A 16348-nucleotide genomic window follows, 5' to 3' on the forward strand; every position below is an offset into this window, starting at 1 on the left:
TTTAACCCTTTGAGGTCCTATGTCGGACAATGTCCAACATCATCAAAAAGACAAAGCAGAGGTCTCTAGTTTTTTTTTTTCACCGGAAAAAGCAGAGAAAACCTTTCAATGGCTGAGTGGGGGCGCGTACCTTTGCATCAAAGAATATTAGCACTCAAAGAATATTAGACATTTGCAGAGCTTTTTGAGATGTTATAGTCATAAAATAAATGACTTGGATCATATTACTGAGGAGTTTGGTAATAAAACGAGTGATCAGGAGAGGATTTATCAGTATGCACGTCTAAAGCGTTATGTGAAAAATACAGCGAACAAGGGGTGGGGCTTGGCTGGAGATGCAGTACTGGTGTCGTTTTGCCATGGAATGCCTTTTAAACCTGTTTTACTCTGAAAAAAAATAAACAGCATGTGTAAAATAAACAGAGCGTGTGAAAATAAACTGGACCTGACGCAACTGACAAGCTCTGAATAAAATGGACTACAAAGGGTTAATTTAGTTTCTAATCACAACCACTCATAGCATGGTCAAGTAAAAAAAAAAAAAAAGTGGATTTAAAAATGTTAAATCCACATTTGTAGAAATGTATTTTCAATGTTTAAGTACATATTCTAAAAGAAAACACCTATTATCAAACTATATAATAGTTCTCACCAGAACAGCATACTTCATAAAACAGTAGAGCTATAGAATGGTGTAAATGTAGTTTCCATTTAGCGTCAATGACTTGCAGTGTCTTAAGCACTTAATCTCATTGGAGCTACTCCAGTGTATTACATTATGGCTATCAAATAAATGTAATCAAGATTTAGAAGTTTGTTCTTTGGATTATTCTACGTAAATAAATCATTTTCCCACTAACATTGTGCACATCAATAAACAATTAGCATTAAACATCAAGTCTTCAATTCTTTATATTTCTGTCAGTCTGTTTATAATTTATTTAGTTTTCTATGTGCCTTGGGAATCAAAAATGCAACAGAAAGTTGCATAATCCTTACTCAATACAGAATACTCCTTACTCTGATTTTTAATTTGACTTTACTGCTGTCCTCTTCCTTCTCCAGTATCTGACCAGGTTCCAGCGGGGATCCTAGTGGGGTCTCTGCTTTTCTCTTCATTCCCTGTGGTGGGACTGGCACACTGCATGGCAAATCACTGGCGAGTTGCTCATCTTCCTGATATAGAAACAAAGAAACCATGCAGCCTTAAAGGATCATCTGATATGTTCCTATCTATGATATCTATGCAAGTCTGCACAGGTACAATATACCTACTAAGCTAGTCTAAACTAGATCTGTCACCTTCAGACTAGATCAAAACCAAACAAACACCAATGAGTCACAAAGGTCAGGGCAGTAGTGCTGAAGATAAAATACTTATTGGATTGAGGGGAAGGGTTATGAAATGGTTCACATTAGTAATATTACCAGTTGCACTGCATTTATCTTGTATTTTCTAGTTATTCTGTTCACCATGCAGAATTATACATTTTCATTACCAATATTTCCTCCGACTGCAGTTACATTACTGGACAGACACGTACAATTGAATGAACAACTATGGCCAAAAGTTTTTGCACCTACAATTTTAGGATTGAGACCATTAAAACAATAAACTACTATATGCATAATTCAGAACTTGTATTTAACATCACGTAATTAAAGGAAGTACTAAATGATATTGCAAAAGTCTACCGGAAGCTATAAAAGCAGTAAAGTACTTCATGTTAGATCACAAGGTCACATTTTTCAATTTGTCAGTTTTTCGTTAAGTATATGGAAACAAAAGCTGTATGTAATTCAATATGTTAACGTGACATTATTCAGCAAGTTTAATTTGAGTTTATGAAGCAAACTTTGTTAATTCTATAGGACAATGCAAAACTTTTGGCCGTAGCTGTAGTATGCACCTAAACATATAATTTCACTTTTTTCCTGATAAATATATTACAATTCTTACACTGTTTGGAAAGCATATCACATGTCCATGTGTATTTGGATTGTTTGTCAACTCTCCATTGCTGGCTCCTGGTTCAGTTTTGATGGTAGGATTAAGCACTGCTTTCTTTTCCTTAAGATTGAGGACTAGCCCAAGCTCAGGCAAAGGCAGGCATGATGGTCTACTGAGGCCAAATAGAGTGTAATACAGATTGACAGCATCACAGCGAAGTTTCCAATCATGGGAGGTACCTGTAAAAAAAAATAAGAAATGAAAAAGCTTGTTCTAGTTACATGGATAAGTCGGTCTGGCTCTAGGAGGGGGAAGGGGAGGAGGAGGAGGCTGCAATATGATCTGATGCATCCTGCTAAGCTTTTGAAACACTGAAGTCAAATAAAAACATTAGGCCTGATAAACAGCCTTATTACAAGTGACGCAAAAGATTACTTCAATTTAATCTGCCGTGATGAAATACAGATGCCAGCATTTTCTTAGACCCCAAAGTAGAGCTGTAAACTCGGACACATTAAAATTTACGATGTAATAAAAGAAGAACAAGTCTGCTCTGTGTCCAGAAACACTAAAAAAAAAAAAAATATATATATATATATATATATATATATATATATATATATATATATATATATATATATATATATATACACTATGTTATATAAATGACTCTTTCAACATTTGCCAAAGGTTTTCCACTTCTGGAAAGAAGTGTGCCCAGTAATTAAAAACAGGTCAAAAGTAGACAATTGTGCCTACTAAACAACAACTGTTGTTATCCTCATGTAGGGAAACTACAAAACAAGATTCACTGCAATATAGAGGAGGCTACCACCCTGCAGTTCTGTTCCCAGAAGCTGTAGTTTAGGTTGACTGAAAACCTAAAAGAAGGCTGCTCTCATCTGCACTATTACTACGCAAAAACCACAGATAAAAACAAATGTTTCAACATAGGCCTACCTTTAGTTACTTTAAGAGGCTCTAGAATTGTAGTCAGAATATATACAGTACCAGTGAAAAGTTTGAGTACACTTGCTAGAAACTAGCTTTTTCATAATTGACAATGTTTTACGTCATATACGTTTCTGTAAATACTTGAAAATGAAAACACATGTTACAAAATACAAAACATAAGGAGTATCAAAGCAATGTTGAAGAAAATGGAAAATTCTCTCTAAATCTTGGATTCCTCAAAATAGCCACCCTTTGCCTATAATAACAGCCTCATAAACACGAGGCATTCAGTTAACAAGTTTCAGCAGGAAATCACCTGACATGTCTTCCCAGCTCTTCTGCAGCAATTCCTAGAGATGTAGGGCACTTGTGGGTAGCTTTGCTTTGACTCTTCTGTCCAGTTCGTCCCATACAAGTTGTATGGGATTGAGGTGTGGAGACTGGGCAGGCCAGGTCATTAGATTGAGTTGTCCTTCACTTTCCTTCTTCGCCAGATAGCTCTTGCACAACTTTGAGGTGTGTTTCGAGTCATTATCTTGCTGAAAAATGAAGGACTGCCAAACTAGCCGTAATCCTGATGGAATGGCATGCCTCTGAAGTATGCTATGATAGCCAAGCTGGTTGAGCTTGCCATGGACTTGGTAAAGATCACCAAGTCACCAGCAAAGCAACCCCAGACCATGACACTGCCTCCTCCATGCTTGACACTGGGAACCACACATGAAGAACTCATGCGCTCACCCTCTTTGCGTCTCACAAATACTCGGCAGTTGGACCCAAATAGTTCAAATTTTAACTCATCGGTCCATAATACTGACTTCCACTCCTCAAATGTTCAGTTTCTGTGTTTTTTGGCCCAGGCAAGTCTCTTCTATTCTGCACTCTTAACAATGGTTTCTTTGCAGCAATTCTTAGTTAGGCCAGCTTCACGCAATCTCCTCTGAACAGTTGATGTTGAAACATCTGTACTTCTAGTAGCATTTAGCTGAGCTTGTATTTCAGGGGCAGTTGATCACCGGTTTTGCAGACTTGTGACTCAAATGAACTTGTTCTCTGATTCTGAGGTCACCCTTGGCCTGCCTGACGTTGTTCGGTCCTCATGAGTGCCAGTTTCTTCAAATTGTTTGATGGTCTTGGCCACAGCAGTTACAGAGACTTGAAAAGTTCTTGTGATTTGTCTTAAAGATTGACCTTCTTTTCTTAAAGTAATTACAGACTATTTTTTTTCTTTGCTTAACTGAGTGTATTTTGCCATTTTCTGCTCCCTTACATTCAGGAATGACAAACTTGTGCCTATGCTACTTATATTTATAGTAATCATGGACCCTCACCTGTTAACAATAATTGCTGACAAAAGGTTAATTAGGTAACATGCTAGTTAACTCAGAGAACATCTAACAAAGACACTTTTATATTAAGGCCAGTGTTCTAACACTGTGTTATACACATTTCAGACTGCTAACTGACTTGGGCTTACTGAAATCCCCTTGCTTTGGGTGACCATTTCATTGAAATTGACAAGATTTACATTTTCATTTAAAAATAAAATTTTTGAATGCAATTCACTTATGATTATCAGCTTATATAAGTACACTTATCATATAATGAAATATTAAGTGTTTATAGACAAGTTTATACAGTTAAAAACATAGATAATCATGAAAAACCTGGTTTCAAGCAGGTGTACTCAAACTTTTGACTGGTACTATATACTATATATATATATATATATATATATATAGATCGATATATATATATATATATATATATAGATATATATATATGTTATGTTGATTGAACAAATGTGCACAAAATGTAATTTGTTTTTCCAGTTCGAGAACTTAGTAAAGATGTAAAGACATAACCAACATAATGCTTTGTGTGAAAAAAAATCTGCCAGTCTGCTCTCATTTATATTTTTCACCAGTTTCCAGATGTGTTGCTGTTGTTTTCTTATTTATGAAACTAAGTTTCACATGCTATGTCACCATCTAAATCCACCAACCCCTCGTTATATCGCTCCTCGCTATACTGCGGATTCAGATATATCGCTGTCCTGGAGTGTGCATGCCTTAGCTGCAATATACATAGGCATTTAGAATTACTGTTAGTTTTATTTCGTACTACACATCACAAACATCAATATACGGTGCCTATAGGAAGTATTCACACACACCCCCACCCCCCCACCCCCCCCAGGACGTTTTCACAGTTTGTTGTGTTACAACCTGAAATCTTGATGCATTTAAATGGGATTTTTTTCCCTTTGATTTGCACAACCTACTCAACACTTTGAATGTGTGAAAAAATGGGGGGGGGGGGGGGGTGAAAAACAAATTAATGAAGACTTTTCAGGTTTTTATTTTTAATTGGATAAGAATTCTCCCCCTTTGCTATGACACTCCTAAAGAAGCTCAGGTGCAACCAACTGCCTTCAGAATTCACACAATAAATAAATGGAGTCCATCTGTGTGCACTAATAGTGGCTCATATGATTTCAGATTAAATACATCTGTCTCTAAGGTCCCACAGTTGGGTAGTGCATTCAAAGCAAAAATACTACCATGAAGACCAAAGAGCTTTCAACACAACTCTGGGATAAAGTTGTGAAAAGGCACAGATCAGGGCAGGGGTATAAAAAGATTTCAAAGGCATTGAATATCCTTTGGAGCACAGTCAAGTCGATAATTAAGAATTGGAAGGTATACGCAACCACCCAGAATCTGCTTAGAGCAGGCCGTCCTCCCAAATTGAGCAGCTGGGTAACAATATGCAGATGATTGCCTGATTATTCAAACATTTAAGCCATTTGACCACATTTTCATTAACTTAAAATATTAACTTTAAATTGCAAGTTATTTAAGGACATAGCTAGATATTCATATATCATTTACAGTTGTAGCAAATTTACCTGAATTCATCAGTTTCCATAGCTGGTCAACAAGGGTCTCGTTGCAAAGAGAAGACTCGGACGTCTTCGTAAACGGTGGATTTTTTGCCAGCATGCTCAAGATCTTATGTCTGAAATGAATATAAAGCAAATAACAGTTTGACAATCATTAGAAGCATTCACTAATATGCTACTATAATTTAGTCTTTGCGAAGTGCAAATGACAGCATTTGAAGAACCGACACAAAAATGTTAAATTCATGCAGGTATTACAGTTTAAAATGTGCTATTATGAGATCTACACTGAACAAAAACATAAAATGTAAAGTATTGGTCCCATGTTTCATGAGCAGAAATAAAAGATCCCAGAAATTCTCCATACGCACAAAAAGCTTATTTCTCTCAAATTTTGTGCACAAATTTGTTTACATCCCTATTAGTGAGCATTTCTCCTTTGCCAAGATAATCCATCCACATGACAGAAGCTGATTAAACAGCATGATCATTACACAAGTGCACCTTGTGTTGGGGACAATAACAGACAACTCTAAAATGTTCATTTTTGTCACACAAATGCCACAGGTATCTCAAGTTTTGAGGGAGCGTACAATTGCCATGCTGACTGTAGGAATGTCCACCAGAGCTGTTGCCAGAGAACTGAATGTTCATTTCTCTACCATAAGCCGCCTCCAACGTCAATTTAGAGAATTTGGCAGTACGTCCAACCGGCCACACAACCGTAGACCACGTGTAACCACGCCAGCCAAGGACCTCCATATACGGCTTCTTCACCTGCGGGATCGTCTGAGACCAGCCACCTGGACAGCTGATGAAACTGTGGGTTTGCACAACCGAAGAATTTCTGCACAAATGGTCAGAAACCGTCTCAGGGAAGCTCATCTGCATGCTCGTCATCTTTACCAGGGTCTTGACCTGACTGCAGTTCGGCATCGTAACCGACTTCAGTGGCAAATACTCACCTACGATGGCCACTGGCACGCTGGAGAAGTGTGCTCTTTACCGATGAGCCCCGGTTTCAACTGTACTGGGCAGATGGCAGACAGTGTGTATGGCGTCGTGTGGGCAAGTAGTTTGCTAATGTCAACATTGTGAACAGACTGCCCCATGGTGGCGGTGGGGTTATGGTATGGGCAGGCATAAGCTACAGACAAAGAACACAATTGCATTTTATAGATGGCAACTTGAATGCACAGAGATACCGTGACAAGATCCTGAGGCCCATTATCGTGCCATTCGTCTGCTGCCATCATCTCATGTTTCACCATGATAATGCACGGCCCCATGTTGCAAGGATCTGTACACAATTCCTGGAAGCTGAAAATGTCCCAGTTCTTCCATGGCCTGCATACTCACCAGACATGTCACCCATTGAGCATGTTTGGGATGCTCTTGATCGACGTGTACGACAGCGTGTTCCAGTTCCCGCCAATATCCAGCAAATTCGCATAGCCATTGAAGAGGAGTGGGACAACATTCACAGGCCACAATCAACAGCCTGATCAACTCTATGCGAAGATGTGTCGCGCTGCATAAGGCAAATGGTGGTCACCCCAGATACTAACTGGTTTTCTGATCCATGCCCCTACCTTATTTTTTTTTTTTAAAGGTATCTGTGACCAACAGATGCATATCTGTATTCTGTCATGTGAAATCCATAGATTAGGGCCTAATGAATTCGTTTCAATTGACTGATTTCCTTATATGAACTGTAACTCAGTAAAATCTTTGAAATTGTTGCATGTTGAGTTTATATTTTTGTTCAGTGTATATAACCCTGGATGAAAGGAAAATTCTGATCCGTCTACATTTTCTATAAAAGATAAAGTATTTGAATTACTAACCTGATGTAATGTACAGGATCATTCTGCACCATATTAAGCAACCACTGAAGTTCCTCAGAACTCCTGTCAACTAGCAATAAACAGAACATAAAAGAAACATTACATGTTTGCTCTTAAACATAAAGGATTCTTTGAGTGGCTTCTAATCTGCAACCTTGAATATGATAAATGAGGTTTTTATTAGCAGAGCAGTTAAAACACTGAATTTACAGCTGCTCCCGTTATGACATACTCTTCCTAAATAAATGGTTCCATTTACACTGAAAGGTGAACGAATTCCGAAGGGTGAAAGCAGCTGGCAAAGGTGTAATAATGTCTCCAACAGAGCATTTTCCTTTGCTGGACAGAGGCAGGACAACCCAAACATCAAGAGGATCTTTGCTTAAAATAACAGAAGCATGATGCCAAGATATAGAACATCACTAAATAAATCTATATAAACTTTAACTATTTGGTTTGAACAAACATATTTGTCAGAATGACACATTTATACATGTAGTACCAGTCTAGAGGTTTTAAATTGTAGACCAGTCTGTCTCTGCAGGTTTTTACAGCCATGTTTTATTAATAAAGTTAATAACAGAACTTTTACCGTTTTTTAGTTGGAACACTTTCTATGTCAACTGTCTAGGTTTTTTTTTTTTAAATCAAATTGGGAGGCATAATAATCTTTGGCTCCAATATCAAAACTGTTTACTGCACATTTGTTTATCTAAAATTATAATAGATCACAGTGCTTTGTACATACTGTTTAACATCTTATATTCACAAATCAGAGAATATTGGTTTATTTGCAGATCTACAATTATGGTCACATGTTTTGCATGTTGAATGAAAGCTGCTGAATAAAGTTACGTTAACATATTGAATTACATACCGCTTTGTAATTTCCCCATATACTTTTTGAAATCTAACATGAAATACTGTACTAGCCCCAGCTCGGATTATTATATACTTGTTTTTTTAATCACGCAGATAATACAGCAGCTTTGTGAGAGGTGAAATCTTCAGAATGTTGGCGGGCTCGAGTTGTTAGTTCCCGCTGTGGAGAACTCCTGTTTACAGTTGTGTGTTTTGCTGAAGTTTATTTCAGGCTTTCTGTCTAAACTGCTTCCCAAGCAAAAGCAATTGTCTGAAAGATGTTACTGGCTGCTATTTGGCTGTACTGTCGTTACAATTCTGTTGTTATGCTTTTTTGTTTGTTCTTTCAGACTGAAATAACATTTTGTTAGTGGCTTTTAGTGTTTGTTTCTCATTTTTAAAATGGTCAAAACTGCAATAAATCAAAAAAAGGTGTGTGTACCATAACATTAAGCCTTTGTACAGTAATCTCCACGTACAGGAACACCTCCTAAGAGAACACTTCACCTAAGGGAACACCTTTGTGGTGAAACTGATTTTACCCCCGACTGTAAATGCTCTGGCTACAGGAACAGGAACTTCGCTTAAAAGAAACAGCACCAATAGCGATTTTGTACACAACGAACACAGTACTGTTTTAAATTAAACTGGTTTATTCATTATTTTCAAAGGTGACTTGTCATCACGAGACTGCCTTGAGGCATACTGATTGGTTTATTAAATCTTTCCAGAACCGCCTTCATATCATTCACTTGTTCGTTTTGTATTCTGATTTCCACACTGCACCTCATCGGTACAAAATGGCACGTAAACAAATAGCAAAATGTGCCGCTGTGTCTCTTGCTACACAAAGTTGGAAATTGTTTGAGCTCTTGAAAATAACCAGAAATCAGTCGGCGAACAATTTGGTGTTTCCCGTTCTAGTGAGTTGTTCACCATTCTATTAAATAATGTGCACGTCTTGTATATTGCTGCTGCACTTTTTAATATGTGTAGTGGTGCTGTGTTAATACAGTTTTACAGTTTATTAATAGTTTGTCTGTTACTTTATTATTATAGTTTATTAACATACTCTTGCCTATTGCTTTTCTTTTACTTATTCAGTTAATTTCATACGTTGATGCACATGCATAATGACAAGTGATACATATTTATTTATTTTTTTGATTGATTCATATGGTGTCTGCTGGCTAACTCCATCTTAGAGAACATTTTGGCTATAAGAACACTTTGCTTGCTTCCCGAGGGGTGTTCTCTTAGCCGGTACTTTATTAGGACCCCCATCATTTTCACTGCAACCTTCAGTTATTTTTTTTGTTGAGAGTCCTAGACCCTCAATGGAAACATTTTTGGAGAGCCTTATATTATGGCTTCCGGTAGACTTTTGTACCATCACTTTTGTAGTTTCTTTAATTACATTATGTTAAATAAATGATCTAAATGATGTTCTAATAGTTTTTTGTTTTTTTTAAATGAACATCTCAATTCTAGGTGAGGCAAAACTTTTGGCTATAGCTGTACTGGCACAAGGATAGACACAGCAAGTACAAATCATGTTTTGGCAACATTAGAAAGAAAGAAAGAGTAATGTGAACATACAGCAACACATTTGGTCCTTTCTACAACCCCCTGAAGCAAATCCCACCAATTTTTGGATTACACTCAATAAGCAATACTTTGGACTTATTCAGACCACTTTAGACCGAGGACACTTCTTGAAAACTAACATTTGGCTTTGGCTGTAATGCAGATATATTGTTCTATATGTTAAAGAGCAAGTCTCTTCAAATGACTTTGCTCAAATACTGAGGTTTTAATGATTTTTCATATGACCCGGGAAAGTGATTTCAGCTATTCTGAAAAGTCAAACTTTGATTAAGTAAAAGAAAAACTTTAAAGTTCAAATTTACCCTCAGCATCCTTGTTACAAATGGGATAAAGTTATTTCCAGATGCATGCAAATTTGTACTGAGACACAGACAGAAAAGGTATTCAATTCTGAAATGATGTAGCATAAGAAACGTTACAAGAGCCTTTCTTAGTGTACACTGCTGAAATCAAAAGAAGTGGGGACAGACCGTAACGTCATTGCACTATTTTGCAGGTGTTAGGCCATTTGCATCTAAAGTCTAGTCGTGAAAACTCCTGCACTTGAACATTCTAGGGGGTCAATTAGTTCAGTTAGTGGTTTAACTCTGGGGGAGGCAAAGCAAATGCAAAACAAATTCCCACTTCTCATTGCTTTCCTGATAAGAAATGACAAGAAATAGCTAATGCAGATTACAAATTCATTCTGGGCTACTGATTGGTTTTCTTTAGAAAAACTCATATCGTCATATCATGAGCCTTTAACGTTGCAACTAATAAACGTTTTTTTCAGCACCTAACCAATGCCTACACAGATCCTAACAATTAAGCACATTCAGAGTTGTGTATAGTAGGGTTTTACATCCCCAAATCCTTAATTGAAACAATGACTAACAAAAATGCCTCAAATGATTAAAATGATTGGATTTGGGGCACTATTACAATACAGAATTTCTCTGAATACCCTTTCACTGTTAAAATGTACTCAGCTGATAGATTTGAATAGATTTCTGGTTCCTTTGATATGGTTTTAAATTACAATCATCCACCAATAATAAAGTGGTGATTTTATATACTCACAGGCATTAATAAAACTGAAGCTAATAAAGCAAGTCTTGTTGCAATTAACTCAAGCATTGATGACTTTTTCTTTCTTTTAAATATCTTTTTTAATATCTCAACAATAATAAACTATTAATAATACCATACCTAAAGGCAAGTATACAGGTTGTAATTCCGTGAAGGAGTTCTGGGAATATGATAAACCATGACAAGCTACTGTTGCAAAGTACCCATACTTTTCGTACATCAACACTGTGTAAGTGAGCTGTAAACTATTAAGCATACCTTGTATGTAAGCATACCTTGTGTGTAATCAACAACTGCTTCCAAGGCAGCAAGACGAACATCCACAAAGTGGCCATACTCAGCATAGGATTTAAAAAGAGATGGATCACTGGGAATGTGGCCATTCTTCTGCAAAATGCGGATAGCTCTCAGGCAACTGGATATGAAGCAGGTTTACAGAAACAAACAAATAACAGGATTTAAAATGATCATAATTATACAAATATTCGGTGGCTCACAAAAAGTGTGATAATTTTAGTTTTGTGACAAACAGTAACTAACAAGTTCAACTTTCCCCGAAAACAAATATCTTTAGTAGATTTGTCCACAATCTTGAAATTGAAAAATTGACTAATGTATATACCAGGTTAGTCATGTGTTTAACTTAGACAATTTTGACTAGAAGTTTAGTTGTCAAAAATATGCAGGCCAAATATAGGTGTAAGCCTGTGTATTGTGTAGACGAATCATATTTTAACCACTTGACTGCCATTCAATGTACCATGTGCTTCCTGTCTGAGTAATGTAAAAAAAAAAAAAAAAAAAAAAACAGGATTTCCACTCTTTTAAAATGTAATTATTTCCCTTCAGTTAACCTTGACTATTTTATTTAACTTTTAAAAGGGACTGGTAATTGTTCAAGAGTCTCAATTCAATGGCGGCCATTCTCTCCTGTCAGTTCAACAATATATTGCACCACTTCCTTCCGTGTAGGTAGGGAATTTGAAAGTAAACAATTGATCAGTGGAAAAATGTTTTTGAGGGAATGAGATAGATTAAAAATCCTAAAGTATACAGAACAAAATGCCACCACCTAGCATAGTAAATAAAACCACACATATTCAACCTATAACTGTTAGTTTGTGAGAAAGTGAATTCCTCTTCAGTCATTGGTTTTGCCCCTCTCATTTCTCAGGTTGCCTCGTCTAATAAAAATGTCACCCCTAAACAAAGGAATGTTTTTTGTACATTGCTCTGTACGTGGATTTTGGACTGAACAGACTGGAATGGATTTGGATTTGTTTTTTTATTATTATTTTGAATCAGCTAAAAAATAAGAATGGCTTGTTGTATAACATAGGTATCTTATTTTTAGCTATTTTTGAGTTATATGCAAGTCATTTTTTTTCAGGGCTTTTGTTTTTGAAATACTGTAAGAAATTAGTGTTTTCGGTTACATTCCAAAATGCTTGGGCGTTTTTGTGTCAAAATATGTATAGTGACTCCACAGTACTTCTTTCCTTTGCTGTCTTCCACAACCAAATCCCTATGGTCACAGGCACATTCTTCTGGGGTTTTTGTGTGTAGGTATTTTTGTACATTTCGCCACAAATCTGTTTTAAATCATCTATATCTTAACTGTAATACAGTTTTAAATCCCGCTAACAAGCCTCCATTGACTGTAATCTCATTTTAAATCTTGCAAGCGGAGTCTCCAATAGAAATGTAGGAATGTGCTGTCACTCAGTAGCTGAGGCGAGTTTAATGTACTCAGAACAAGTCGATGACAGATACAAGTCAGGAAGGCGGGACATTGCCCAGCAGCACTGGGAAATGTATTTATTATTATTATTTTTGTAGGTTTTTTAATGGTAAAAGGGTAAAGTCAAAGTGAATAGATGAACCATTTCCAGTTTGTCTAGCCATCGATTACATTTTTTTTTTGTATCTAAGGTGTTTTATAGGTTAAAACCGAAAACCAGAAGCCCTAAGCATAGGTTATTATAAAGCAGACATAGCATGAACTTGCGATTTAATTTTTATCAATTTTTTTCCCCACATTGACTTGGACTAGTTCTTTGTTTGGATTTTGTATCACGCAGACTAAAATATTATTTATTTATTTTGAAGTGGAATCTGTGAAAATATGGACATTGTGTTGAAACAGATTTCTTGTCAGTAGACTTCGCATTACCCAATTGCTTACGTTTAGTTTTGTTTGTATATTGGAACTACTGCACTGAAGTAAAGGATCTCCGAGACATGCTTCAAACAGGTAGGCCAGGCGTCGCTTTTGAACAATTTAATGTAAAGGATGCGTGAATACATTACGTTATTTAGTAATACCTGACTATACACAATTAACTGCACAAGAAGGTTACATTCATTACTTAATATATTACTTGATTGTGTGTTAGATTGGCATTTAGCTTGTGACAACGTCTGGGAGGTTTATGTACACTAGTACGTAGAGGAGAGTACCATCTGACGTTGGATTAGAGTACTTGAAAACTGTAATGCCTGAATACTTGAGCAATATATTTCTCAGAAATCCCACCCCTTGTAGCTACTCTCATAAAAAGAAAAAAAAAAGAAGTTTATAGATAAAATCCATGTGCTTTTATTCAACAGACTTACTGGTGGCATGATATTTATCCATATCCGTTCATACTAGTACATACTGCCTTGCTTTGCTTACATTGCAAGCCCCCACATCCATACAGCTTGGACTGACAGGAGAGCATGACGGTGATTAACTGCATGAAACGTGGTGCACAGGTGTACCATTTTGACAATTATAGACACTTTAGTTGTTAATCAAAAATACATATTGGTGTAAAAGAAATCAACCTTTTAGACCTTAAAGGGAAAAAAAAAATATTAAAACGGGTGGCAGTCAAGAGGTTAAAAGTTCCAGTAATTTATAAAAAGTGATGGAGACCTTCTTGGCTTACCAATGTGTTGAAGTTTTAACATTTAAATATATTTTACACTTGAACTGAAATTCTGGATAATTAAACAGAAACACGCTTAATATTAGTCTATAAAAAAAATAAAATAAATACTACTACTACCACCACTAATAATAATAATGATAATAATAATAATAATAATAATAATAATAATAATAATAATAATAATAATAAATGTTTTTCACTGAAACACATTCAAAAAGTGATAAAGATGTCTGGTCCTGTTGAGTTTCTACTTACATTCCAGACTGAATCTGAATTCTTTTTTAGCTACTATGCTACAACAGCAAAACTGTTTTTACATAATGCACAGGATCTTAAGGTTATGTTTAGGTTCTTATAAGCTGCACCACTGAAATAGCAAATACTGAGTAGTGTACAATGTGTCTAACATTTGTATTCATTGTTATTTCAGGTTTTATTGCCTCATCTCCGGTTTTAACCTAGTTAAACATGAAGACTATATGATCTTTGACCATAATATGCAATCTGCCCATAAACAGTAAACTGATATATAACTAATTTTGCAATGTGAGCGCAAACTGGATGAATACAGGATAAAGCTACAGCAACAAAATTTCAAGAATAATCATGTTCCATGTATGCTGGTTTGGGGGAAAGCCACTGTGAGGGCAAGACTAGCTTAGTCACATCCAAATCTGTCATTTGGATTAAATTTAGTCAGGACATTTCCTACCCACTTGGTTGAGTCTGTGCCACCTGCTGAGCTACCAACACCACACCCTACAGCAACTATCCAGGCACTAACCAGACCCACAAGTTATAAGTTATGCTTTGTGGAACATGAACATGCCTGCTTTGTTCAAGTCAGACCAACATCAGGAAAAGGACATTACCTAACAGTGATGGTGTTCCTGTAGCTTGGCAGCAGCTTCTCCATGTTTAAAAACCTGGTAATCTCCTCTAGAATAAGCCGGATGTCAGCATTTAAATTGTCCAAAGTGCGCACTTCGTTGTTTATACTGACTGCAGGTGTCACGGAATTGGCAAGGGCATCAATCAGTTCAGCACGATAGTAATTATCAGAAAACTGAGGGTAGAGGGAGATTAATGCAATTACTTTATATGGTAATTACTATTTTGTTTTTTTAATACATGCTTATGGTATGCAATTCTGAATTCCACTGTAGAATTTATTTTACAATGGGTAACACTGTAGGGCATTTATTTACTATTAGTGTTGATTGTTAAGACTTCAGAGAAGCAGACGTTATTCTTGCACTTCAGTGTCCCATACTGAAATTCCAAAAAAGTCTTATTTTAAAATACAGTATTTGCCTGGGTGTAATGCTTGAAATTGAAACAAAATAATAAAAAAAATAAAAAAATAAAAATGAGACTGTTTGACCTGTATGTTTTGGTGAATGTTGAAACCTTATAGCTAAATAAATTCATTATTTAGGCAAGCTAAGTTCAAGACCCAATTTCTAAAACTAATGCAATAATGTGGACTGTGTTGCCTTCAGGGCCATGCTGTGCAAATATACCATGAAGATGCCCCTACCTTGTTCTTCCTGTTGTCATTATATTTGATTAGATCTAAAATAAAGTTCAACACATCCTTTGGGCAGAGGTTGTGCACATCTCGAAGCAAGGCCATAGCCACTGGCATAGTCTGAGAAGGAAACAAATCTAAAATTAGTTGCTGCACAATATACAATATTTGATTAAAGTGGTATACGCATTTTGTTGAGGGGAAAACAAACAAGCACACCATGCACTACCCTTAATAGTAAAAATATAAAGTTATAATTAAAGATTTGTTTTAGACATGCTGAAGTGTGGTTTTGTTAACACTCCCCTAATACCTGGAAATAGAATTAGCATCTAAAGAACTGAACTAGGATAATCTGAAATGGTGGTCTGCACTTTGAGGGGATCCGAGTAACTCCAAATTGTCAAGAAAAATAAAATAAAACATTTGCCTTCAAAGAACTCAAGTTTGTTTGTGGTTTGAAACAACCCATATTGGAAAATATCTGTTTATTTTGCAAGTAAACATTAAGTTTAACCCTTCCAAACAAACGATTATTGAACGTTTCCAAATATATTTTGTGCAATATGTTAGTGTTACCATCGTTTTACAATCGTTTTATAAAAGTTTTGGGTGTTAAATCCGAGGTACGCGGTACACCTTGTATACTATACTGTAGACCAGTGGTGTGCAAAACTTTTCAGCTCT

At 36.2% G+C, this 16348-nt stretch overlaps 1 protein-coding gene across 3 annotated transcripts in view; it reads right to left on the reverse strand.

Annotated features, from left to right (window-relative positions):
- Nucleotides 1-16348, reverse strand: part of LOC121313287 (transcription initiation factor TFIID subunit 2) — a 47504-nt gene that overhangs the window by 3172 nt on the left and 27984 nt on the right. For all 3 annotated transcript variants that reach the window (XM_041245665.1, XM_041245667.1, XM_041245666.1), the window contains exons 19-25: nt 15671-15781; nt 15003-15196; nt 11470-11609; nt 7658-7727; nt 5817-5926; nt 1961-2190; nt 1021-1176 (exon numbers count right to left, since the gene is read on the reverse strand). In XM_041245665.1, coding sequence (XP_041101599.1) covers nt 1021-1176; nt 1961-2190; nt 5817-5926; nt 7658-7727; nt 11470-11609; nt 15003-15196; nt 15671-15781 — 1011 coding nt within the window. The remainder of the gene's footprint in view (nt 1-1020; nt 1177-1960; nt 2191-5816; nt 5927-7657; nt 7728-11469; nt 11610-15002; nt 15197-15670; nt 15782-16348) is intronic.

Source organism: Polyodon spathula, chromosome 3 (genome assembly GCF_017654505.1).
Source record: "Polyodon spathula isolate WHYD16114869_AA chromosome 3, ASM1765450v1, whole genome shotgun sequence".
Lineage (NCBI taxonomy): Eukaryota > Metazoa > Chordata > Actinopteri > Acipenseriformes > Polyodontidae > Polyodon > Polyodon spathula.